The following is a 27,942-nucleotide window of genomic DNA, read 5'->3' as shown; positions in this document are numbered from 1 at the left end:
CCTGCAGGGTGGCATCACTGAGCTGTTCCTCTGCCAGCTGGCGCAGAAATACAACTGTGACAAGATGATCTGCTTCTAGCGTCATGCCCATCTACACCCTGTGCTATCAACTGCCACAAGCAGGTGGCCACCCCAACAACCTGCACCCCAAGAAGTAAAATAAGGCCCCTCCACTGGCTCTTCCTTTGCCCACATGGTTCCCTCCTGCCTGGGATCCAAGGCTCTGGGGCCTCAATAAAGTTTCCCTTTCAATGACTGGGTGTCATTGGGGGAGATAGTTAAAGACAGAATCTCAAAAGCAGCAAAAGAAAACAACTTGCTAAGTACATGGGAAATCCTCTAAGGCTTTCTGCAGAGTTTTGAGCAGAAACTTTACTGGAGTAAGAAAGTGGCATGACATATCCAAAGTGTTGCAAGGAAACTTTTTCCAACCAAGAAATTCTCTACTCAGCATAGTTATCATTCAGAGTTGAAGGGGAGATTAAGAGTTTTCCAGATAAACAAAAGCAACAACAACAAAAGAGTTAAAAAAAAAAAAAAAAGAGTTCATTTACCACTAAACTGGACTTACAAGAGATGTTAAAGAGATTTCTTTAAGCTGAAAAGAAATGACACTAATTAATAACAAGAAAATATAGGAAAGTAAAAATCTCACTGGAAAAGATAAATATATACAAAAAACAGTGGATCAATCATTTAGCTTTAGTAGAAAGCTAAAAAGACAGTAGTGGTAAAAGTACCCAAACTATAATAATTAGTTAAGGGATGCATAAAATAAAAAGATAAAAAATGTGACATCAAAATACAAAATGTGTGTGTGGGGGGGGAATATAAATTTTTCTAATGTGTTCAATTTAAGTTCCTATCAACTTAAAACCAACCATTATACACAAAGGATGTTATATATGAACCTCACATGGTAACCACAGAACAAAAATTTACAGTAAATATACATCAAAAAAATGAGAAAAAAATCCAAACAATACTACAGAAAGCCATCAAACCACAATGAAAGAGAGAAAAAAGAAAGGAACAGAGGAACTACAGAAAAGTCAGAAAACAAAGAGAAAGGAATCCATGCCAATACTAAAGAAATTCATCATCGATCACAAGGGAGGAAGGCAAGAGAAGAAGGAACAAAGAACTACAAAAACAATTTGAAAACAATAAACAAAATGGCAATACATATATACCAATTGATAATTCATTACTTTAAATGTAAAAAGACTACACTTTTCAATTAAAAGACAGAGTGGTTGAGTGGATTTAAAAAAAAAAAAAGGATGACCATTCTATATGCTGTCTAAAAAAGACTACTGAAGTAAGGACACCTACAGGCTGAAAGTATAGGAATGGAGAAAGACATTCCAGGCAAATGGAAATGAAAAGTGGTATAGCAAAACTCTTACCTAACAAAACAAACTTTAAAACAAATACTGCAACATCTTCCTAGGAACAATGCAAAAGGCAAGGGAAGCAAGGGAAAAAATGAACTATTGGGATTTCATCAAGATCAAAAGCTTTTGCACAGCAAAGGAAACAGTTAACAAAATCAAAAGACAACTGACAGAATGGGAGAAGATATTTGCAAACGACATATCAGATAAAGGACTAGTGTCCAGAATCTATAAAGAACTTAGCAAACTCAACACCCAAAGAACAAATAATCCAATCAAGAAATGGGCAGAGGACATGAACAGACATTTCTGCAAAGAAGACATCCAGATGGCCAACAGACACATGAAAAAGTGCTCCATATCACTCGGCATCAGGGAAATACAAATCAAAACCACAATGAGATATCACCTCACACCAGTCAGAATGGCTAAAATCAACAAGTCAGGAAATGACAGATGCTGGCGAGGATGCGGAGAAAGGGGAACCCTCCTACACCGTTGGTGGGAATGCAAGCTGGTGCAGCCACTCTGGAAAACAGCATGGAGGTTCCTCAAAATGTTGAAAATAGAACTGCCCTAAGACCCAGCAATTGCACTATTGGGTATTTACCCTAAAGATACAAACGTAGTGATCCAAAGGGACACGTGCACCCGAATGTTTATAGCAGCAATGTCCACAATAGCCAAACTATGGAAAGAACCTAGATGTCCATCAACAGATGAATGGATCAAGAAGATGTGGTATATATACACAATGGAATACTATGCAGCCATCAAAAGAAATGAAATCTTGCCATTTGCGACAACATGGATGGAACTAGAGCGTATCGTGCTTAGCGAAATAAGTCAAGCAGAGAAAGACAACTATCATATGATCTCCCTGATATGTGGAAGTGGTGATGCAACATGGGGGCTTAAGTGGGTAGGAGAAGAATAAATGAAACAAGATGGGATTGGGAGGGAGACAAACCATAAGTGACTCTTAATCTCACAAAACAAACTGAGGGTTGCTGGGGGGAGGGGGTTTGGGAGAAGGGGGTGGGATTATGGACATTGGGGAGGGTATGTGCTTTGGTGAGTGCTGTGAAGTGTGTAAACCTGGTGATTCACAGACCTGTACCCCTGGGGATAAAAATATATGTTTATAAAAAATAAAAAATTAAAAAAAAATACAAAAAAAAAAAAAAAAAAAAAACAAATACTGCAGGGATGCCTGGGTGGCTCAGTTGGTTAAGCAGCTGCCTTCAGCTCAGGTCATGATCCCAGCGTCTTGGGATTGAGTCCCGCATCGGGCTCCTTGCTCAGCGGGGAGCCTGCTTCTGCCTCTGCCTGTGCCTGCCATTCTGTCTGCCTGTGCTCGCTTGCTCTCTCTCCCTCTCTCTCTCTGATAAATAAATAAAATCTTTAAAAAAAAATACTGCAATAGAAGACAATGTCTGTAATAGACAAATACTGTAATAGAAGACATTACCACATAATGATAAAGGGGTCAATCCAACAAGAATATGTAATATTTATAAATATATATGCATCCAACATATGAGCAACAAAATACATAAATACTGACAGGCCTAAAGGGAGAAACTGACAGCAACATAATAATAATAAGGGACTATAATATCCCACTTACATCAATGGACAGATCATCCAGAGAGGAAATCAAAACAGAAACATCAGTCTTAAATGACACATTAAACCAATGAGCTTAATAAATGTATATGTAATATTCCATCCAAATAAGCAGAATGCACATTCTTCTCAAGTATATATGGAACATTCTTCAGGAGAGCTCACATGTTAGGCCATGAAACAAGTCCCAATAAATTCAAAAATTTAAATCATCAAGCATCTGTTCCAATCACAATGGTATAGAGAAGAAAACTAGCACAACTACAAAAAGCACAGCAGTTAAACAACATGCTACTAAACAACCAATAAGTCACTGAAAAAAAAATCAAAGGAGAAATAAAAAATTACCTAAAGACAAATGTAAACAAAGTATGATACACCAAATTCTATGGGATACACCAAAAGTGGTTCTGACAGGGAAGTTCACAGCTGTATAGGCCTCAAGACCTCAAGAAACAAGAAGAATCCCAAGTAAGCAATCTAAATTCACACCTAAAGCAACTAAGAAAAGAACAAATAAAGCTAAAGTTAGTAGAGGAAAGGAAATATTAAGATCACACCAGAAATAAATGAAATAGAAACTAAAACAATAATAAAAAAGAAATTTTTTATTCAATTAGGTTCAATGAAACTAAGAGCTGGTTCTTTGAAAAGATCAAAAAAATTGAAGAACTTTTAGCCAGTCTCAAGAAAAATCAAGCTCGTCTCAACCAAAATCAAGAAAAAAGGAGAGGACTCAAAAAATAAAATCATAATAAAAGATAACGACTGACACCATAGCACAAAGGACCATAAGAAACTACTACAAACAACTATATGCCAACAAATCAAACACTCTACAAGTAATGGATAAATTCCTATAAACACACAATCTTCAAGGAATGAATCATGAATATAGAGAAAATCCGAATTGACCAACTTCTATAAGGGAAGTATATCCTTAATCAAAAACTTCCCAGAAACAAAAGCTCAGGACCAAATGGTTTCACTGGTGAATTCCTCCAAACATTTAAAGAAGATCAAATGCCCATTCTTCTCAAATTCCTCCAAAAAACTGAAGAGGAGAGAATGCTTCCAAACTCATCTGGCAAGGCCAGCATTACTCTGATACAAAAACCAAAGACACCACAAAAAAAGAAAACTACAGGCCAATATCCTTGATGAACATAGATGCAATAATTCCCAACAAAGTATTAGCAAACCAAGTTCAGCAATACATTAAAAGGGATCACACACCATGATCAAGTGAGATTTATTACAGGAATGGAAGACTGATTCCACATCTGTAACTCTACCAACATGATACAGCACATGAAGAATAAAAATCATATGATCATGTGATCATCTCAATAGATGCATAAAAAACATTTGACATCTATGACATCTATGACAGAAACTCTCATAGAGGTATAAAGGGAATGTACCTCAACATAATAAAGGCATACTGACAAACCCACAGTTAACATCATTCTCAATGGTGAAAAACTGAAAGTTTTCCTCTTAAGATTAGGAACAAGACAATGCCCACTCTCATCACTTTCATTGAGTATATTACTAGAAGTCCTAAGCACAGTAATTAGGAAATAAATAGACAGATAGATAGATAAATAAAATGTCAGAAGAAGAAAGAATTGAAAAGAAAAAGTAAAACCATCACTATTTGCAGAATAACGTGCTATTACTGAAAACCCCAAAGTCATCAAAAAACTGTTAGAACTAATAAATACATTCAGTAAAGTTATAAGATGCAAAATAAATATACAGAAATCGGTGGTGTTTCTATACACTAATGATCAAATGTAAGAGAAATTAAAATTGCATCTAAAAGAATAAAATACCAAGGAAAAAATTTTAACCAAGGAGGTGAAAGACCTGTATACTAAAAACTGTAAGACACTGATGAAAGAATCTGAAGACTCAAATAAATGGAAAGATACTTTGTGCTCATGGATGGAGGAATTAGTATTGTGAAAATGTCCATATAACCAAAGGAATCTATTGATTTAGTATAATCCCTATCAAAATTCCAATGGTATTTTTTCACAGAAGAGTACAAATAATCCTGAAATTTGTATGGAACCACAGAAGATCCTAAGAAGCCAAAGCAATCTTTAACAGGAGAACAAAGCTAGAGGTAGCACATTTCTTAACTTCAACTGTACTAAAAGCTATAGTAATCCAAACAATATGGAATGGGCACAAAACAGACGCACAGTCAATGGAACAGAACTATAAATAAACCCACATCTATAGAAATAATTTGGGACAAATGAGCCAAAAACATATAATGCAGAAAGGCTAGTCTCTACAATAAATAGTGTGGAGAAAATTGGTCAGCCAAAACTGGACTGTCATCTTACACCATACACAAAAATTAACTCAAAATGGATTAAAGGTGTGAACAGAAGACTTGAAACCATAAAATTCCTGGAGAAAAGCTTATGCAGTAAGCTCCTTGACATCAATCTCAATGATGTGTTTGTAAATCTGACTCCAGGGGCAATGGAAGCAAAAGCAAAAATAAACAAATGGGACTACATCAAACTAAAATCTTCTGTACAGCAAGGGAAATCATCATCAAAATGAAAAGGCAACCTACTGAATGGGAGAAGGTATTTGCAAACCATATCGATAAAAGGTTAATAACCAAAATAAATAAAGAATATGTGAATCAACAATTGAAAAAAAAGACCTTAAAAAATAGGCAGGCCATCTGAATAGATCTTTCTTTCCAAAGAAGACATACAAATGGCCAACAGATACATGAAATGATATTCAACATCACTAACCATGCAATTCAAAACTACAATGAGATATTACCTCACACCTGTTAGGATGGCTATTATCAAAAGGGCAAGAAATAGCAAGTGTTGATGAGGATGTGGAGAAACAGGAACCCTTGTGCACTGTTGGTGGGAATGCAAACTTTACAGCCACTGTGGAAAACAGCACACAGATTCCTCAAAAATTAGGAACAGATCTACTGCATGATCCAGCTTTTCCACTTCTGGTATTTATTCAAAGAAGACGAAAACACCAATTCAAAAAGATATATGGACTCCTATAGGTTCACTGTAGCATTATTTACAATAACTAAGATACAGAAAAAACCTGAATGTCCATCAATAGATAAATGGATAAAGTTGTGGTATAAGCAAACAATGGATTACTACTCAGCCATAAATAAGAACAAAACCTTGCTATTTGTGACAACATGGATGGACCCTGGGGGCATTATGTTAAGTAAAATAAATCACACGGAGAAAGATAAGTACTGTATGATTTTACTCATACACAGAATCTGAAAAACAAAACAAAACAAAGGAAATGAACAAACAAAAGAATACCACAATAAGCTCACAGATAACAGAGAACAGACTGATGGTTACCAGAAGGGAAAGGAGTTGGGAGTGTAAGTGAAATGGGTAAAGGGAGTCAAATTGTATGTTGACAGATGGTAAGCAGACTTTTGGTGGTAATTATTTTGTATTCCATATATTTGTCAAATAACAATGTTGTACACCTTAAAGTAATATAATGTTATATACTAATATTATCTCAATTTAAAAAATACTTATAATGGCAAAAGCAAAAGTAAACAAAATCAAACAACATAAATGAAAAAAACCTAAACAAGGTACAACCTAGACCTTTAAAAGGGGAGTAGATAAGGAAATTATGGTGTATAAATAATGGAGTGCTATATAATCATTAGTTAGAAATTCATTCTACATGAGGCCATGAAGAAATGAAGAAATGAAGAAAAGGATCGTCCTAAGAAAGTGTTGTACTCAATAGTCTTTTCAGTGAAAACAAAGTTGCCACGTACCAGACTCTGGGTAGCAGCCATGAGAACCCTACTAGTTGGTTGTACCAGACTCTGGGTAGCAGCCATGAGAACCCTACTAGTTGGTTAATTACCCTTGCTACATGGTTCTTTTGGCTTCTTGGCATTGGACTCATTCATCATCGTCCCAGAGGCCCTAACACTTCTGAAACATGACAAACTTCTGTTACTGAGTCCCAGTTATACAGTGATTGGCTAAATGAGAGAAACAGAAAGCACGGGGCAAAAAACCGGGATCGCAAATAAGGTCACGTTGGGAGCCTCCTAAATTCTAAATTTCCTAAATACATCTTCCCCATCCTAAACCTCACCCAGAAAATAACACTTTCCCTCCTCGATGGGTAGCATCCTTTCCCCTGTGAATCCCAAGACAAATAATACTGCTTTTCCCCACACCCAACCAATCTAAGTTTGTTCATTCATGCTAAGTGCCACACAGGATATTCTTTTTGTTTTGTTTCATTTTGTTGTGTTATGTTGTGTTGTGTTTTGTGGACAATGACAAAGTGGAGAAAGACCAAATGAACACAATTTAAAGAAAGTCAAGTAAAATTAACTCCTTGTCAACCACAATTCACATGAAGTTCTGATCAAAGCCCTATGAAATGTGATAATTCCTTGTATTTCACAAATAAGAAGAGACGATGGAGATTTTCCCTTGAAAGCTGCGAGGCATATTAGAATCAGATAAGTCTCCTGAAGTTACAAAGAGTGAAAGGAAAGAATGGCAGGCACACAATAAAGTCAATATATCATTAAGCTGAGCTGACTTCTTTCCTCATCTGACACCCACAACTAGATTCACCAGCGAACGGAGATTCAAGTAAATGGAACTGTAGTTAACAGTATTTTTCTTTTCACAAAACTTAGACTCTGAGGAAAAAAAAATTCCCCTTAAAAAATAAGCACCAATAATTCCAGTAAAATTCATATAAAATATGGAATGTGCATAACTGGTCCCAACCAAAAACAGTTAAAAAGAAATGAAAATGCTTTCTGGCCATTTTCCTTCCCCAGAAATTCTCCTCTGAGTCATATGTATTTCTGTTGCAGGTGGAAAGCCTTCCACATGTTACAAAGCTGACTGTTTAGTCCTAGAAGAGAAGTTGGGTAGCAAGAAGTAGTGAAAAAATGTCACAGAACAACATGAGGAGACACCACACAGAAGAACGTGGGTCACCTCCGTTACACAGGAGACAAATCTTAAAGATAACTCAAGTTCACTCAAAACCAGAAAGCTAACAGGGAACACAGCTGAAAAATAAAACAAAACCCCCAACAAATGAAAAAAAAAAACAGAACAAAAATCCTTCATCAATCTTTCGATGCAGAGCTGTGTCGCAAAAGCCGAAAAGGATAAATCCAGATGGGAGATGTAAAGCAGTTTACTCTGTGCAGGAAAAGGCGTCAATCCATATAGAAGTTATCATGTCTGAACTATGCCAACAGTCTCAGTACAAATTATAGATGTAATGGGTCTTATGCCACCTAGAATAATCGACCAAGTGCGCCTCCCCTGGAAGGATTTTTTATAAAGCAATCTGCCAAGGCCAGAAACTGGTCTGTGAAAAAAAACACTGACACATTATCAGGCAGTAGAAGTCTAACCACAACCTTCTTCTCTTTTCTTTTTTTTTTTTGTTTGAAAAAGGTTAGGATTATAAATATTAAAAACTTAATTTGACTGAATAATGACTATCTTGAACACCCAGCTGCTTCTTTTTCATCGTATTCAATACTTTGCAAATTTTCATCATTAGCAATTCACATGAAGATGGCCATAAACCAAGGATGATGAATGCTACTAGATATACAAAAATTAATCTTACATTACATGCTCAAAACCGAATCTCCCAGCTTCTGAGGAACAGCTAAAAGGAACAATTTTAGTGAAAGAAGAGTTTAATTGGAATATGGTTAAAGATACTCTTGTTTCATTTCAAAGACCGCACAATTGAGAAGGGCAACCTATCTTCTCCCTGCTCAGGTAAGACTGAAAACTTCATTCAGGTTTCATTCAGATGTCACTCCCTTCAGGAAGCTCTTCCAGAGCCACCAAGCCCAGGTTAGATTCCTCACCCGAGCTCCCTCCCTCCCTACCTTGCTCACCTCCACCTCTCCCAGGGCACAGATCACAGCAAGTATTTTTCCCTAATTGCATGCTTAGCTATCTGCAACCTCTGCTAAACTAAAAACGTGAGAGCAGAAAGGTGGTTTTTTTTGTTTTTGTTTTTTTTGGTTTTTTTTATGTTTCATCCTCTGTACCTGCACTCACTATTACCTGCTACATGATTACTAAAAAACTCTTAGTTGAAAGAACAGACAGAAGAAATATTACAACAAGCTGGAGACTAACCAGTAAGGGGATATTTTTAATTCTTAAATAAGTAGAACATGATTTAAATAATACAGAAAGTTCTTACTTCAGTTCTTGGCACCACATATAGAAAATAGCCAAATATTCTGAAAGCAGTATAAATACATTTACATAGCCTGTTGGGGAGATCAAGAATTAAAAAATCACTTAGTACAAAGACAATTCTAATACTTGAGGTCTTTCTTCCTCTGAAGGTATAAAAGTCTGTATCAAAATTCACTAGAGGCAAGAACATGATTCTGTGCCATTCCTAGCAGACCAATGAATCCCACAATGCTACCAAGTCCAGTGCAGCAAAGAGCTAGGTTCCTACCAAACTGTTCTATTTTAGTAACAACGAAGATAATGACAAATGCTAACACATCGTGTAGTAACTCTACCTATGCTAATTCCACAGTAAGGAGGAACCAGAAGGGAAAGCTACAGAGTAAAACACAGCCTGGGCCAATGTGTAAGCAGGATGGAAGATGAGGAAAGAGACCACATGGTGTCAAAGCAAGCTCTCCCTTCTCTGTTTTCAAAAATAGCACACAAAAGCTCGGAGCCTCTGCCGGAGCCCAGCCATCTGCTGCTGACTAGACAGGTGACACCCTCTGTACTATGGGGGACACTACTGTTCCTCCTATCCCACTGCTCTCTTTCTGGGGATAAATGAGCTACTAATGAAAACATTCTTAAAGCTCCTTCAAAGGAACTAAAGGCCATGTTATTTTCATTGTTGCTGAGAACTCTTAAGCAAGAGAACTCTTCTTGTCATGCTAACTTAAAGGAGCTGAATCCCACACATCAGAATCCCAGGAATCGGTGTTAGAGACGACAATTCTGAGATTCTACAGAGGGTTAAGGATGGGTTAAATTCTACTGCACTGTGCTGAGGGAGACAGAGGTACACTCTTCAAAACCCTATTGTGCTTCTCTGAGGAAGAATTATCGACCCTAGATTCAGTCATTCTCCACTACATCTGGCTCTCCTTTGCCTACTTCCTACTGACTATGTCTCTCTATGTAGAGCAACAAAAGTGTTACTCGAGCTGAATATTTCGGGTTATCACTGAGGTAAAGGACAAAGAAATACCTAGAAGAAACTTTCAAAGAAACTGGCTCAAGCTACTTTGGGACTGAGCCATTTTCTAATTGGTGTTATTTGGTCCCATAAAAGTAAACTCATATCAGAAAATGTGAAGTTAATAAGCAGAGAATAACCCACTGGGAGAGCAAAGATGACCAAGAGGCTGACACACTCACTGCTGCTGCAATTACTGAGCTGAGATTAGAAACAACACAGCAAATAAAAACCCGTGAGCATGCCAGGAGAGCCCTCGAAAGCTGACATCACAAAATCCCAGCACCTCTTCCTGTTTATGGGAGGTGAAGGAAAAAAGATGCAGCCCAACTCAGACAATACAGTAAAACTGTGCTGGTGCTGGTATTATAAACAGCAGGAACAGCAGCAATTACCACTGTCAAAATTCTAGTGTATATGGATTTACCTGTGAATACTTTTACTTATCTAAATACAATTTTGGTTTTAGTTTACATTTATCTTTATTCATTTTCACTGAGGTCATTTTAACAGAGAAGGGGAAAGGGAGAAAAATGGAGGTAGAGTATACACAGGCATTTCACACTTCGGCTACACCTTGTAACTACCCGACACTCTGCCTTAGTTTGGGAATGGCAAATAGGTTTTACCTTGAGTAGGAATTCCAACTGATTGATACAGGCTGTACTGAGAAGGTCCACTTGGGCTAAATGCAAAGGAATATACACAAAGTGTATACTGGACAAGTATAATATGGACCTGCCATCCTGGTTCTACTCCAGTGGGAGATTTTGCTCCTTAAGGGATATGTGGCAATGTCTGAGATAATTCTGGTTGTCCCAACTAGGGAAGAACTGGTGGTAGAGGCCAGGGATAGTGTTCAACAGTCTACAATCACTCCCAATCCACCAAAACTAAGAATTATCTATATAGGAGGTTAGTAATGTTGAAGTTGGGAAACTATAATCTAGTCACATCTATCCTATAGTTAGTTCATGGATCAAGTCTTTACCCAAATGACATAAAACTAGTTTTGGACTATGTTCCTGAGCCACCCTTCCTAATGCTAGAGTAATTCTATATAACTTCATTGGAGTATTAGAAACATGGAATCAATTTGATTTATGCACATTATCATGATAGGTCCCTAACTTGGTACTGTGATCACACATTATTTTATCTCCTGAAGCCTTGGTTTCTTTATCTACAAGAAGAGAGGGTACAATAGATAATCACTGACATCACAAACAAAAACAAAACTGCTAGGAAGTCCTTACATGTGCCAAAGGGAATAAGCCCTGGTTGGTAATTTCCCCAACATAAGATGATCTCTCTTCAGTATAGGACAAGTTTACCAATTCCTTTTCATTTCTGTTAATACAGTTTAATAGCTGTGCCTGAAATTAAAACCATTTAAATTTTCATGTAATGTTTAATTATTTTCCATCTGAACATTTAAGTTAAGATGCTTTGGCATCTTAAGGTATTCTGGTCTTCTTGTCCCTCACCATTACACTATCTGAAGTTAGCTTCTCCAGTTCTCCAACCATCTATTCTATTCTCTTATATCATTTAAACTATTAGGACCAATTATATAGGTGCTGATGGTTAGACTTTTCTTTTGTTGCTCTACAATTCTCCTTCATCAATCAATTAATCAATTCAAATATTTCAGGACCTTCTCTGTGCCTATGATAATAACAGTGGACAAAGAAGTAGAGGCAGGAGCTACAGCTGTTGACACAAAACACAGTTTCAAGCTTGGAAGCATTTACAGGCCAGTTAAGAGGGTGGAGCACAGGAAGCTACTAGAGAACAAGTTATACTAACGAGGTGGTAGCAAAGAAATGTCACTATGAGGGTAAGAAATGCCAGAAGAATGAAATGACATGTCTGCTGCACACAGATTAAGGATGACCTAGAAGCTATCATAGGAATTGTTAGGGAAAAAATCATTATGAATCAGATGCAGAAGGAATGCTGGCATGTAGCAATGACTTCAAAGGTAGGTTCTATGTTTTAAACATATGTTAGATGGATAGGAAAATATCACTGAATAATAAACAGGGAGAGCCCATGAATGTTCTCTCCAGAGACTAAAATTATACAGAAACATTTGGAGGTGTTAAAAAAAGCCAAAATAGGCCTCAAATGGAGTCACTTGTGCCAAGTCCCACATCAATAAACCAGGACTTAATACCTAGCCTAGTTGTGGGTTCAGCCCCTCCCACGAAAGTGACCCAGAACCAGATAATTTGGAATCACTAGTGAGGTCATCTGCCCAAGAGACCCCTTCCATCCCCTATAGGAAGGTGATCTTGCCTGAAACAAGCCTCTCTTTGATAAACAAAACCAACCAAACAAACAAATCCTTTTCCTGCTCCTCCCTACCTATAAAAGTCTTTCATTTTGTGCCGGAGCTACACAGAGTGCCTTTGTATATGCTAAATACATATGTATATGCTATGTGTATATACATATGTATATATATATATGTGTGTGTATATGTGTATATACATATGTATATGCTATGTATATGTAAATACATATGTATATGCTAAATGGGATATTGCCTGATTTCCTGAATTGTTGAATAAATCCATTAGAATCTAAGTTTTACTCAATTGAATGTTGTCTTTTAAAAGAAGTTAATGATATAAAGTCATATGTGTTGAGTGAGACCACATCTATCAGAATGGAGATCCCATAAACCAACTGTGAAAAAGGGACATTTATTTTAATATATGGGGAAGCACCCACTTAACCACTTAACGAACTGCTAGTTCTCCAATGTCTCAACATGGGCACCAAGGAACTTTCTGAAGCAAAGTGTGAATATTTCCCCTTAAAGATCAATTTTTCAAGATTAGGACTACAGCCCCGAACCTAAATTATTTAACCCTATGGCACCTATTTATATATTTTTCTAAGCCATAATCAAATTATTTTCACCTGTGGTACCCCTTTGGTAGTAAAGCTAGTATGTTCACTACCTGGTCAGCTTTATGTCCACTAGAAATACTAGAAAACCATTAGGTCCACTACCTAGCGGTCCAATAGCAAATGTCTCAAGTTTTTGGCATCAGTTGGGAAGACAGCATTTTAGATGTCATTTCAGTATTGTAAAATAATTATATGTTTATATGAACACAAGAGTAACTCTGAAATGATTCCCCCTTTAGCATTTACTCTTTAGGGGATAACTTTTTTGAGATTTTTTTATAATGTTCTTACTTAAAACCAGATTATAGCTCTTTGTGGCCTCTCTCTCCAACTCCCAAATCCCTGAGCTAATATAGTCAGTGTTCCAACGAGCACTCTATGCTTCAGTCAAATGAACTTTGGCTGTCATCAGTACCTCCATTCTGCCTAAAGAGTCTCACTGGTTTAGAATGTCCACAAAGTTCAGTGCCATCAACTCTTAAACCAACACAATCACAACATAATCTAATACACAGTACTTTGAAAACAAATGCTGAGCAAATCACACTATTTTTCAATTCAGTGCATTTCATCTGTTTTTGGCATGGTTGCAAATAAGTTCACATTACAAATGAATGGATTTTAAATTGTGAGAATTTATCAAGGACTGTTTATGTTTAAGTTTTCCATTATTTTATGTATTTGTTATTTAATTTTATATAAAAAAATGTGAAAGTGTAACTGCCCTTTTTTAAAATTCAGAGAGAATTTTTAACAACACTCTCAATAGAGTCCTTTGACAGTGAATTGAAATAAAATTCTGCCTCTGTTTGCATCAAGTATACCCTCCTAATACTTAAGCATAAAGGATTCAGAAGGAGATAGAACAGAGAAGAGAAAAAACAACTCCTACTATAACTCTTACAAGTAACAGTGATCATAGAAACAATAAGAGAGCCCCCCAAATGATGAGAAAAGCACAAAACATTTGTCTCTATACAACCTCTGCATTCAGAGGAAAAGATACATATACTTAATCCTACTAAAAGTAAAAACATACCTAATTTTATTTTCCAGGTCTTCAGTATCTGATTCTTCAGAGCTTCTGTACTTATCTGGATCTGGAAGTGTGCTCGGATCAAATCCATCATCATCATCATCACTCCAATCCAGAAAGGCTTCCTCTTCATCTCTGACCTAAGAAAACACAAGGGGAGTTGTGGTTTAAAAAAAATGGCTGATGAATAGTCTTATTTCAGGACTCAAATAAACACTTCTCTAATTGATAGCCTCAAACTGGAAGCCTTCTATTCTGGTGAAAGCCATTATTGACTTTCAGAACTACTATCATTTGCAAAGAAAAAGGAAATCCGTGTCATTTCAAAAATAAAATGAAAATATGATTCAGAAAGTAAATCACCATTAAGTCCTTAAACACAACATGGGAAAAATGGTCAGTTTTACTACTTCCACATAACTCAACTGTCAAAGAAATAAAGTATAAACGTTTTTTGTGCTCCTATCCATACACATGTAAATTTCAAAACTCCCCAGAATATTACATGAAGATATAAAAGGCCAGATAATAGGGTAGAGAAACTCTCACTTTATGATCACAGTAATCTAAGTGTTAAAATTAATAATCAGATCAATACAAGTTCATTAATAGTAAGGAGTGTTCTAAATTCAAGTGTAAGTATGAAGTCACTAAAACAATGGAAAAGGAGAGGAATACCAAGAGACAGATGAAGCAGTAACACATGGAATTATCCCCATTTGGGGATAATTCCGTTTTATGCAAGTGGGAACGTAGGTGGGCTCTTTTTTTTTTTTTTTTTTTTTGCTTTTATTTTATAGTGGTTTATTTTTGTCAAAGAACAAAGCAATGTAATGTTAAAATACGCTTACTACACATTTATGTAATGACCATCCCTTATAGAAAATTTTTTTTTTTGGCACATTGTGCTTCTTATCTACTAGGTTACAAAACTAAACAATTATCACCACATGCATTAAACAGATTATAAGTAGGACTTAAAAAAAAATTCTGGATGAGTTTCTCTCAGTTACCATCTTTATAATTCTTCTTCACACCATATGAGACAAACGTCAATGATTCTGTTTTCAAATGTTTAATGTTCTTTCCCAGGAAGTGAATAACAACTCAGAATAGCATAGCAAGTGACTGTGCAAGGCCATGATAGAGGGCCTCTAACACTTTCTGAACAGCTCTCCCTGGATAACATCTAAACATAACAAAAGGATGAAGAGGAAAAAGAAAAGAAGGATTAGTCATCACTGCAAAAGGCCCCTCTTGCTTTCCTGGTAAAGCTCCCAGCTGAAAATAACAGGCCTGAAAAAACTGTAGCAAAGGTGGGGGTGGGGGGATTTGCCATCAAATGCAGTAAGCAAAGGCCTGCACAGCATACTATATGGTCCACTTGAAAATACTCAAAGATATCAACAAAATAGAGTGTCATCATATACTCAAAAGCACTAATCTCCTGGGCTACAAGGTATTTCCAATTTTCCAGTCTGATGCTCTCAAAGGAATCTGAAGACAGAGCAGAATCGAAACAGTTCTCAAGTTTTTGGTCTCAGGGTACCTTTATACTTAAAATGTATGAAGGACTCCAAAGTCCTGTGAATGTAGATTATATCTACTGATAATTTACTGTATTAGAAATTAAGACTAAGATTTTTAAAAACTGACTTTAAAGTAACAACAAAATTCACTACATTTTAACATAAATGTCATATTTTATGAAAAAGTCATAATTTCCCAAAATAAAAGAACATTGTTTTAGATTTTTGCAAGTTTCTTTAATAAGTATTTTCCCTTTCTTTCTTCTTTTTCTTTCTCTCTCTTTCTTTCCATTCCTTCCTTCCTTCCTTCCTTCCTCTCTCTCCCTCTCTCTTTCTAGAGGGAGAGAACATGTGCATGTGAGCTGAGGGAGAGAGGCAGGCAAGAGAACAGGGAGAGGGAGAGAGAGAAGAGAGAGTCTCAAGCAGGCTGCACACACAGCATGGAGCCTGACACAGAGCTTGATCTCATGACCCCAAGAACATGACCTGAGCCCAAAACAAGAGTCCAATGCTTAACCAACTGAGCCACGCAGGTGCCCCTTTCATAACTAGTTTAAAAGGAGACAACGGAATGCCCAAATATTCCCCTGCATTCACAATGTGCTGTTCTGGGTGAAGTATATGAAGAAAATCTAGTCTCTCTAAGATAGATAGTTAGGAAAGGGAGGAGTAGTTTAATAGCCTTTTCCGATAACTGTAGTTATGACTTTCCTTTGATAATACAACAAACCCTGATGAGTAGTTTCAGAACAAGTAGTTGCAATATAAAATCTGAAGCCATTCCGTACTGTTAAATTAAAATCCAATGGTCTACTTTTCACTTTGAATATATCTTTCACCAGTAAGTGATGGTGTAATATCATGCATCTGCTATTTGGAAAACACTCCTTCACTTAATTTATGCAGATCTTCCTGATGTGAATCTTCAAGTGCTGACACATCTCATTTTACAATATTTTTTAAAATCACATTTATTAATATCACCATCAATATCATAAGAAGTATCTTTCAAAGTATGGGGAAGCTACTGGTGGATACAAGTTCTCCAAAATTCTAATTTTTTTCTCAGAAAGTAAAATTTTATGATTAACAACAAATATTTTCAGTTTTTCCCTTGAAATGTAAGCAACAAGCAATAATTTTCCTCTGGTGGTTTTCAAACATTTCTCTTTATTATAGAGGAGTTTTACTAGAATACATCTGGGAATGGCTTTGTGTTCCTCTTTCTTGTGGCTCTGCAACCTTCTCACATCTATCATTTCATGTTTTTCACTACATTTGGGGAGTTGGGGCCATTATTTCTTCAAACATTTGCATGCCTCTTTCTCATCTCTCCTTCCACGACTACCAGGACATACATATTGGCCTACTTCACAGTTCCCTGACGTTTTGTTCTTTTTCTTTATCCAGTCTTTTTTCTTCCTGGTTTTGGACAGGGTCACTTTTACTGGGCCTCCAGGTTTGCTATTCCTTTCTTCTGCTATTTCCAAACTACTTTTGAGCCCATTCGGTATGTTCGGGCACTTTTTTTTTTAAACAGTAATTGTGTGTTTCAGCACAATTGTGTGTTTCAGGGCTACCCAGCTTTTTTTGTTTTTAATAGTGTTTCCATAGCTCCGCTGAGATTATCTCTGTACTTATTCATTCATACCATATTTTCCTTTAATTCTCTGAACATACTTTCCTTTAATTCTTTGAACATATTTAAAATAGCTGCTTTGAAGTCTGCTAAATTCAAATCTGGCCCAATAGTCTCTTTGACTGCCTTTCTCTTGGGTATGGATCACATTTTACTGCCTAATTGCATTTCTAATATTTTTGTAGAAAAATAGACACTGCAGATATAGAAAATGAATTCTGTCATGTTTTTCTGAGGACTACTGGATATGTATTCTATTAGGCAGTTATCTTGCTTGGATTCAAACCACAAACTCTCTCTAACCCATGGTGCTCAGCATTAATAGCTCTGTTTGGTCCTTGTGGCTGCCAAATGCTGCTTTTTTAGTCTGACTTCCTACAGGTGTCCCCTGAGCCTATAACATGTGACACTCAGCCAAGGATTTAAGCAAAATTAAGCTCACCTTCTCTATAGTTTTCTTGCTTGTGGGAACTGCTCTAATTTCTACCTGTTTTATTGGGTTTGAGATCTATGTTCTGACACTGCAAGTAGAATATTTCATTTAACTGCATTTTAACATCTAGTACCATTTAATATGCTCTTTTAGCATTTATTATAAAGCAAGCAGACTTCATAAAAGTCCTATAATAGAAGAAATAAATTACATAGTGAGACTCAGTATAAATATCTCACTCAGTATTCCTGTGTACATATTTGACTATTTGAAGGAAAATACTAATTCAGACTGATGAAAATTTAGCTAGATAAGATATTATTTGGATTTCTGTTACTCTAACTCTCTTCCAATTAACAACATTCAGGTTTTGTTATTTCCTAACTTATAAGATGATCACCATATTGTTTGTACTGCATTACATACCTTAATGCATGACAATGGCAAATGAATTTAAGCTAGCATTCATTCCTTTCAGAAACAACTTCAACCTACTAGAAGTGTAGGGATGATGGGAAAAAGTCACTTTTATGTTGATCTTTCTTGTCCTTTGGTTCATTCTTCACATGGTCAGAAATAAAAGTATAAAATATATCTATATTATGAAAAATACAATGTGGCTCTTCGATAGTTTTAATTTATTAAAATAAAAACACTATCATTTATAACAAATACAAAGCATACATAAAGGTCACTAATTGTCATAATGAAAATATAAAGCACCACACTCATTTTTATCCCCTTTTGGGATTATCTCCATGAGAATATAAATACTGATATACCTCCCACTTCCCAACTGTGACATCTCAGTGTGTTAGGACACCATGGCTAGAAACTGATAGCAAAGGAACGACTTAATATATAAGCATTTTAGCAGGAAAGTAACTAAATTTCTACCTTAGAGATGCCATACCTGACAGCAATGGGAAGGGTGGTTGAAGGGGATAAGATTTGAAGGTAGGATATGTTTAAAAACCATAATCATCCAGCTGAAAAGAGGGATTCAGTGAAGGAAGCGGCCACAGAAATGGAGGTGGGGACATGTCTGAGAGATTTTTTATTTATTTATTTATTTTTGACATGGAGATAGAGGGAGATCACAAGTAGGCAGAGGGGCAGGCAGAGAGAGGGGGGAAGCAGGCTCCCCACTGAGCAGAGAGCCCAATGCTGGACTCAATCCCAGGACCCTGAGATCATAACCCAAGCCGAAGGCAGAGGCTCAACCCACTGAGCCACCCAAGCGCTCCATGTCTGAGAGATATTAAGGAGGGAAAACCAACCAGATTCCGTGAACTACATGGGTACATAATATATTGCAGAAAATCAATATGCACAGAACCATAACTGCACATCAAATACGGTCCAAGAAAGCCGCTTGGTAAATACTGCAAAGATGCCTTACAAAAACACCTTTCTTCAACACATGTCTATTAAGAAGCTGTTATATATGCCAAAAACAGTCTCATAGATCAATGGAACAGAACAGAAATCCCAGAAATAGACCCTCAACTCTATGGTCAACTAATCTTTGACAAAGCAGGAAGGAATGTCCAATGGAAAAAAGACAGCCTCTTCAACAAATGGTGTTGGGAAAACTAGATAGCCACATGCAGAAAAAAGAAATTGGACCATTTCCTTACACCACACACAAAAATAGACTGAAAATGGATGAAGGACCTCAATGTGAGAAAGGAATCCATCAAAATCCTTGAGGAGAACACAGGCAGCAACCTCTTCGACCTCACCCGCAGCAACTTCTTCCTAGGAACATCGCCAAAGGCAAGGGAAGCAAGGGCAAAATGAACTATTGAGATTTCATCAAGATCAAAAACTTTTGCACAGCAAAGGAAACAGTTAACAAAACCAAAAGACAACTGACAGAATGGGAGAAAATATTTGCAAACAACATATCAGATAAAGGGCTAGTACCCAAAATCTATTAAGGGCTCAGCAAACTCAACACCTAAAGAACAAATAATCTAATCCAGAAATGGGCAGAAGACATGAACAGACATTTCTGCAAAGACATCCAGATGGCTAACAGATGCATGAAAAATGCTCCACATCACTTGGTATCAGGGAAATACAATTCAAAACCACAATGAGATACCACCTCACACCAGTCAGAATGGCTAAAATTAACAAGTCAGATAATTACAGATGCTGGCGAGGAGATGTGGAGTAAGGGGAACCCTCCTACACTGTTGGTGGGGATGCAAGCTGGTGCAATCACTCTGGAAAACAGCATGGAGATTCCTCAAAAAGCTGAAAACAGAGCTACCCTATGACCCAGCAATTGCACTACTGGGTATTTACCCTAAAGATACAAACGTAATGATCCAAAGGGAGACGTGTACCCGAATGTTTATAGCAGCAATGTCCACAATAGCCAAACTATGGAAAGAACCTAGATGCCCACCAACAGATGAATGGATAAAGAAGATGTGGTAAATATATATACAATGGAATACTATGCAGCCATCAAAAGAAATGAAATCTTGCCATTCTGCGACGAGATGGATGAAACTAGGAGGTATTATGCTTAGCGAAATGAGTCAATCAGAGAAAGACAACTATCATATGATCTCCCTGATATGAGGAAGTGGAGATGCAATGTGGGGGGGTTGGAGGGTAGGAAAAGAATAAATGAAACAAGATGGTATTGGGAGGGACACAAACCATAAGAGACTCTTAACCTCACAAATCAAACTGAGGGTTGCTGGGGGTCGGGAGAGGGTGGTGGGATTTTGGACACTGGGGAGGGTATGTGCTATGGTGAGTGCTGTGAAATGTGTAAACCTGGTGATTCACAGACCTGTACCCCTGGGGATAAAAATACATTATATGTTTATAAAAAAATTAAAAAATTAAAAAAAAAAAAAAGAAGCTATTATATGTGCCAGATACATGACTAGGTTCCGGGGATGCCTAGTAATGAGACAAAGTCCCTACCCTAACAAGAAAATGAGTTCTCCTAGGATATTACCCATGGAGAAGCATAGCATGAAAGCCAGGCTCTATTTCTGGGGAAGAGCCAGTCAAGAGGGAACTGGCTCCACCGGTCCTGCCGGCTACCTTATAGAATGCAGCCTTCCACTCAGGGCTCCTCTGACATGGAGCTAACTGATGGCAGATCCTGACGGTCAACATGCTTCTCTTCAGGTACTTCCCGGCTGGAAGCTACAACCACTCCTGCCTCACTGACTGATCACTCGCCCACCTCTTCCCCCAACCTCAGCTCCAAACAAGAACCTATAGGTGCGACAGTGTCACACCTATACTACTCTCTTCTCTCTTTACAGCCCCAAGAAAGAAGGTCTCACACACAGAAATCAGGGTCACCTCTATGAACTGGCTGTTCCTGAGATAAGAGTTTCAGAACCTCAGAAGAAAATATTTCACCTAAAATAAGAATGGCTTTTCCTAAAATAGTTACTTGGAAGACTCAATTATAAGTAGGACAAAAGAAAATACTTGAAAAAGAAAGGTAACGCAACTAGCTTTTATTTTGTTTTCAGTTTTGATGATGGCAAGAAACACAGATATGAAGTGTCACCCTCCAACAATAAATTCACAAAGGGCTCTGACACACTTTATCTTACTTGATTTTCAAGCCCTATGAAGTAAGAAGATAATTACTGCTCTTGTTCTCAAAATGAAAAACTGCGATTCAGAGGACTAAATAACTTAACCAAGGTCACACAAACCTGGACGTATGCTAGGCCTTCTCCTGGATCACCCTGAATCTCAACTCTCACCGTAAAAATCTCTGGATTTGCTGCTTGTACAATTCTTTCTTCAGAATCAAGCATATTCTATGAGCTTCATAAAACACAGAGTGCTGCTTTCTGTGTACCCTGCATGAACCCACCTCCACTCTGACTGGCCTGGTCTCCCAAACACGTCTCTGGTGTCTCTTGCCTGCAGCCCCACACCAGCCTACTCATCAGACTCTGTAGCCATTCTTCCCCTCCTTCTAATCACATCAACTGTCTATGTTGGAACTAGAATGTTGTTGTTGTTTCATTAAGGTTGAAGTCTGATCATGTTTTCACCTGCTTACAACCTTTTAAGACACACTTTCATTCAAGTCCTAGAACAAGACAAGCCCCCTCCCATCTCAACAACCTCACGCCAGGTATTTTTTTTTACTAGAATCCCCTTCCACTTACTCTCGTCTGAGGTGCAGTGTTTTCTGATACCAAATGTGGTGTCTTTTCAACACCAATTTTCCAATGCCAAATGAGTGTACCAGCAATTCAATTCCGACACTATACAGAGTCAGCAAAGACCCCACAGGTAAAGGGCTCAGTCCCACAAGACATCAGCTGCAAGTGGGGTCCCCAAATGACATGCACTTCTTCCTAGCCAACTACAAATTTAAGGATTCTCACAACCTCCTCCTCAGGTTTGATAATTCTTAAGAATGATTCAGAACTCAGTACAGTGCCCTGCTATGACTGCCAGCTTATCTATCATAGAAGTGACAACTCAGGAACAACCAGATGGAAGAGATGCACAGAACAAGGTATGGATTGGGGAGAGGGACAGAGCTTCCAGGCCCTCTAAAAGGTGTGCCACCTTCTTAGCACCGTGACATATTCACCAACCTGGGTGTTCTCAGAATCTTACTGTTCAAGACTTCTTGTAACTCCATTTCCAGACCTAACTTCCTCTCAAGAGAGAGGAAGTAGGGCTAGTTCCCATCCTCTAATCCTGTGTTCAGCCTCTCTAGTGACCAGGCCCCCTTTTGATGCCCTGAGTCACCTCATTTGCACAAACTCAAGTACACCGGACAGGGGATTCTTATGAGTAATACAGCACTATCACTCAGGAAATTCCAAAGATTTTAGAAGTTCAGTGTTGGGAACCAGGAATAAAGATCAATTATATTTTTTATTATATAACACCTCATTAATTCCAAGTCATCTGGTCTTAGATTAAGCATTTCTAAACATCACTTCCTGTCTATGTTGTAGATTTGTTTCGGTGCTATACCTTGAGTGAATTCCCTATTTAATGCCTGTATTCCTTCCTAAGCAGTAGGTCCCATGGGAGTAAAGGCCATATCCCGCTACTGCTGTTGGAATAAATGTCCAGGCCCAAGATGGAGGCACTCCTACCTTGGGAGCCATGGGAGCAAATCAAAACTTTTGGGTCCCTGTAAATGCTCTGCTTGACCAGAGATGCACTATATCGAGTCAACTAACCCCAAGCATCAAGCCAACTCTGGGCTTTCTCACCCAGAACAAGACTATGTGGCCCCAATCAATCAGATACTATTTTCCCTCTTCCTTGTTCTTTATTCTTTATCCTATCAATGCTTCCTGCCATAAGTCCCATTTTGTAGTTCACCAATAGCAGACTTTCCACTTTGCAAAATGTTAAAGCTTGTATCACCTAAATTGTCTTCTTTGAATATTTTTTTAAATTGCTCACTACTGTAATCAAAAAGCATAGAACAGGTTCTCAAATATTTGATAAGTAAAAAGATATTTAATGTGAAAATACTCAAGTAGAATATGATTTTATTATTATTAATGAGTGTATAAATACTTATAACTGATAAAGGTTTTAACACTGGTTAAGTTAGAAATCTCATCAATTTAGATCTGATCATAGGATTTTTATAATAATTGTCAACCATTTACATCTCAGATTCCTCAGGTACAAAACAAAAATATTTTATAATATTTAGGCATAAGGAAGCTGATGAGAGCTTAATTAATTGCAGATGCTTGGAAAATATGCAACCAGCTTCTTAATAGGAAAGAAATGAGTGGTCAGTAAAGAAAAATGAATGTGTGATAATGCCTAATAAAAAATTGTTTTTAAAATTCCCTCTAGAAGATTATGTAAGAGAACTTCAGGTAAGAGTCAATATACACACCAAGGGCTTATCCATACACAGAGAATCTAGTTACGGACTCAGGTACGAATAAGACCTTGACCCTTACATTGATTCAAAAAATACGGGAACCTCAAGCACTTCCCTCAGCTCAAATTAGTCATTTTCTTAGAGCTCAGTATATGTAGTCCATCATGGGAAGGCAAAAATAAATGAGTTAGGATCTTAGTTTTGAGAACTTTAAAATTTTAGAATAGAATACTGCTTAAACTTCCTTCAGCAGACAGGTAGCAGAGAGCCAGACAGTACATCTAAATACATTTCTATATATGCTGTATTTCCTTTACTTCTTTTTCTTTCTGAGGGCATGCACAACTACAGCCAAAGCAAAATTAAAGTAAAATCCTAACGCTAAAAGTGAGAGAGTACAAAATGGCCCAATAAGAAATGTAACACACTCAAAGCTTGATAAAAAGAAAACACAAAGTGACATAACTCTAGAACATCTCTGAGAAGCGGAGAGGAGGGCTGACAAGAGAGGGAAAGAAAACAGATTATTTCCTTGAACTACACACAAAAAACCATAGCATATTTTATTAGGCCAAAGACCTTGAATGTCTATAAAGTAACAGGGACTAAGATTTTATTTCAATCACTTCACTAAGGGGTGGAAACGGAAGTAATACTACATGCCGTGGATGGAGAGACACACATGCTCGCAGCTTGTGATCATCAGTGAGGAAATCAACTCCAAGTCTAAATTACCTAGATTGCCTTCTTATATACTACATGGCATTCCACAAAAATAAATAAGATACGCCCTAAGAATTGTCTTCAGATTTGAGTTATGTAATTCCAGATAGGATTTTTTTAAAAGACTTCCCATAATGCATGAATTAAAAGCAGAATGCCAACTCTGACACCCCAAAATTTCTTAAGGGAAAATCCCAAAATTCATAATGAACTATTTCTGATCCTGAAAAAGAATGTAAAGATGGTGAAAAAAATGTTTAGAGAAAAATGAGGTATTCAAAATATTTCTTGTTCTCACTAGCAAAACTTCAAAACAACTAAGAAAGCACTGAGATGATACTTCAGAGTTTTGAAACTTAAAAATTCTAATTGCTAAAGACAGCCAACCATCTTCAGTAATTAGAGATGGATTCATTTTTTTGAGATTTACCCAAGCTACACATTCCAGGTACGAAGTTCCTGAGTGAAAAAAAATCACTGATGGGTTTTCTCAATTATAAGCACAAAAGGGTTAATGATATTAAAAGCTGAAAGTCAGCATCTACTAGGGTCCATGTGCAGAATAGTAAACACAGGAGCAGCTGACAGAGAGATCACTGCTCCTGACCATAACGCCAAATTTTAATTGCCCGACTCCTCCACTTTTTAATAAGGATGTTGTCATACTTATTAAAATACTTTAGAATATTTTCAGTTTCTGGCTCTTAGAAATTTATTCCATAATAGCGATGTTGGGCTTTGGCCTAATGCTGATTTTTATACTCAGTTGCTTGGTATCTGGCCAAAGGGTGTCTTTTCTGCACTTCCAATATATATACTGGCTGAATTGCACTTGAAATCCGGAACTCTGGTCAAGGGTTCTGGACTGAACAGTTATGGGGCTCTTGTTCAGAAATCTGTCCTTCCTAACTTCTGGCACTTGCCTAACAGGCATAGTGACTCAGAGGAAGGCAACACATTTCAGCCCTGGCCATCTCATCATAGAGGAAACTGAGGGAACCAAGGGAACACAGGATGTTGGGAAATGATAAAAGCATTATCCAGGGAAACGAGGAGGAGAAGGCTACCTGTTTAGAGAATTTCTTTCTTAAATCTAGTCAAGCTTACCCAAATCCCACCCAGTACCCTCTTTATTTTTCCCAAGCGTTCCAAAACAATAGAAATATCTGATTGAAAGGCTATGAGGAGGTGATATAAATAATACATGAAGTGAACACAGTTAAGAATGGCAGGCGAAAGGCTGGAACATGAATATTCAAAGCCTCAAAGAGCAAGTCCCAAACTTGGAAGGATCTTCAGAATTTGGAATAGTCACTCAACAACTGTGTACTTGCACACTTGCTGTTTGTTGAGCATTGCTATAGAAGAAGAATGTAATCTGAAACACGGCATGACAGAAGAGACTATGATTCAGCATTTTAACCTTAATAAGGCTTTCAACAAAATGAAATTCCTCCTAAAACTACCTTACACAAAATTCATTATTCTTCCTAAATTGCTTACTGACTCGCTTACTTAATATATGACTATCTCACAAAGCTCTGAAAGATACTGAGAATGCGACAATTTCATAATACCCTATTAAATAATGGTGCTTCCTATTATTGATCATCTTTATTTCTCATCCTCTTCTTTCCAGAGGAAAGTTACATCAAATAGGATATTAAACAAAGTACAAATTCCAGTTTGCCATTCTTGTCACAATAATGAACACTTTAATCTACAATGAGTCACAAGACCCCGATTTGATTGTCCTACTGGCAGCTGGCAGTGTGTCCTTGGGCAATTTACTAACTCTGGGAGTTTGCTTCCTCATCTGTATAATCTAAACACTGTCATCTACCATTCAATGTTGCTCTGAGGATCAAATGAGAAAGTAAGAGAAGTCGTCTGCGATAATGTTTACCATCATTAATAGCAGAACTGTACAAATAACAAAAAGACATTCCAGCAGTTTGGTGGTCTCATCCTTTTGAGGTATCCCTCTGCTTTCTCCAAACATTAGTTTTAACATGGACAATAATATGCAATAGATTTAAATCTCCTTAGGAAGCAGTGTATTCATAATTTAAAAAAAACATAAAATTATACACAAAAGAGAAGAGAACTGAAATTATCAATGTCAGAATGTTAGCAAAGGTAGCTCAAGAATAAATAAAAGTACTACTTTGTAAACCAAGTAGTAAACAGTTTGATGAATGGAACATTATTCAACAATGACAAGGACTGATACAGGGGTGAATTTCAAATGCACCTTGCCAAGCAAAAGAGAATGGACCCCATAGGCTATATACTGAGAGATTCAATTTATATTAAAATCTGGGGGGGAAAAAAACAACAGAAAACAGATAAGTGGTTGCCAGATGTTTAGGAGAAGGTGGCAAGAAAGAATTTCTTGGGATTATGATGTGCCTATATTGCTTAACTTTGATGGTTGCAGAAGCACGCCTCCATGTATTTGTCAAAATCCGTAAGTGAATACCACAAATAATGAATTTTACATGTAAGCTAATAAGAGCCCCCAAATAATATTTTAATGATCTTTAAAGATGTTCACAATGAATCAGTAAATTATGAAGACCATACTAATAAAAAAATATGTATAGAGGAAACTTTGGGTGGTAGGCATGGATTACAGAATTTTTCCTTTTACTACCAATCAAGAAGGGTCTTACAATAAGTAAGTAATATTTTTGAAGTCAAAGAGATAAAATACTGTTTTTTAAGATTCTAGAGAGGTCTATAAGGACTCTCTAATATGACAACAGTGGGCTTTCAATTGGAAGTTCTTAACTGAAGGCATAAAACTACTCAAACAACATCAAAAAATTCTTAGTATTCACATATATATATTTTGGAAGAAGAGTCATATCTTTTAAGATTCCATGAGCCACCAACCATCCCTGAATCCTGTTCCTGGTCAAGAACTAATGCTTGGTACTACTATATTTCTTGGGGCTACACTGATATTAAGAACACAGACTTCATATTAGAGAGTTCGGAGTTTTTAAGAGGGTCATTCACTCCCAAAAGCCCTGAATATGAATTAGGTTTCAACTGCCAAATGGTACATGCCAGTCTCATAAGAATTGTTTCAGGCTGCTGATAAGCAGAAAAACACTGAAGTCATAAACTCCCCATTGTTAAGGGCGAGAATTTCTAACAGCAATTCATAAAACAGTCACAGAGTGAGTGGGATCAGGTACCCCTCTGTCACATGACTATCTTTGCAATCTTTGGCCAAACTTTTAATTTCTCTGGGAAAAAAGGGAAATTGTAACCACCAGTTAGACTCTAGCTTTAGAGCAACTGAACATGGACAGGATGGGTTTCAGTCACATGCATATTTACTTTTACCACATTCCTTGCAGTTTGTTCTACCAATTCATTTCTCCAAGGGTCACTCCAAGCACAACCTCAACTTCTCTCAGCGAGCTAGTGGAAAACTACTCTCAGTGGGGACTAAAAC

At 37.2% G+C, this 27,942-nt stretch overlaps 1 protein-coding gene across 1 annotated transcript in view; it reads right to left on the bottom strand.

The window, feature by feature from the left end:
- The window catches only part of DDX10 (DEAD-box helicase 10), a 277,103-nt gene that overhangs the window by 30,849 nt on the left and 218,312 nt on the right, over window positions 1–27,942 (bottom strand). The window contains exon 17 of the mRNA XM_004764391.3: window positions 14,275–14,411. Coding sequence (XP_004764448.1) covers window positions 14,275–14,411 — 137 coding nt within the window. The remainder of the gene's footprint in view (window positions 1–14,274; window positions 14,412–27,942) is intronic.

The sequence above is a fragment of the Mustela putorius genome, unplaced genomic scaffold (genome assembly GCF_011764305.1).
Source record: "Mustela putorius furo isolate JIRA1106 unplaced genomic scaffold, ASM1176430v1.1 tig00000198_pilon_pilon_pilon, whole genome shotgun sequence".
In the NCBI taxonomy this organism is placed as follows: Eukaryota; Metazoa; Chordata; class Mammalia; order Carnivora; family Mustelidae; genus Mustela; species Mustela putorius.
The sequence above is the reverse complement of the archived record's forward strand: the minus strand, read 5'-3'. Positions and strand labels throughout refer to the sequence as shown.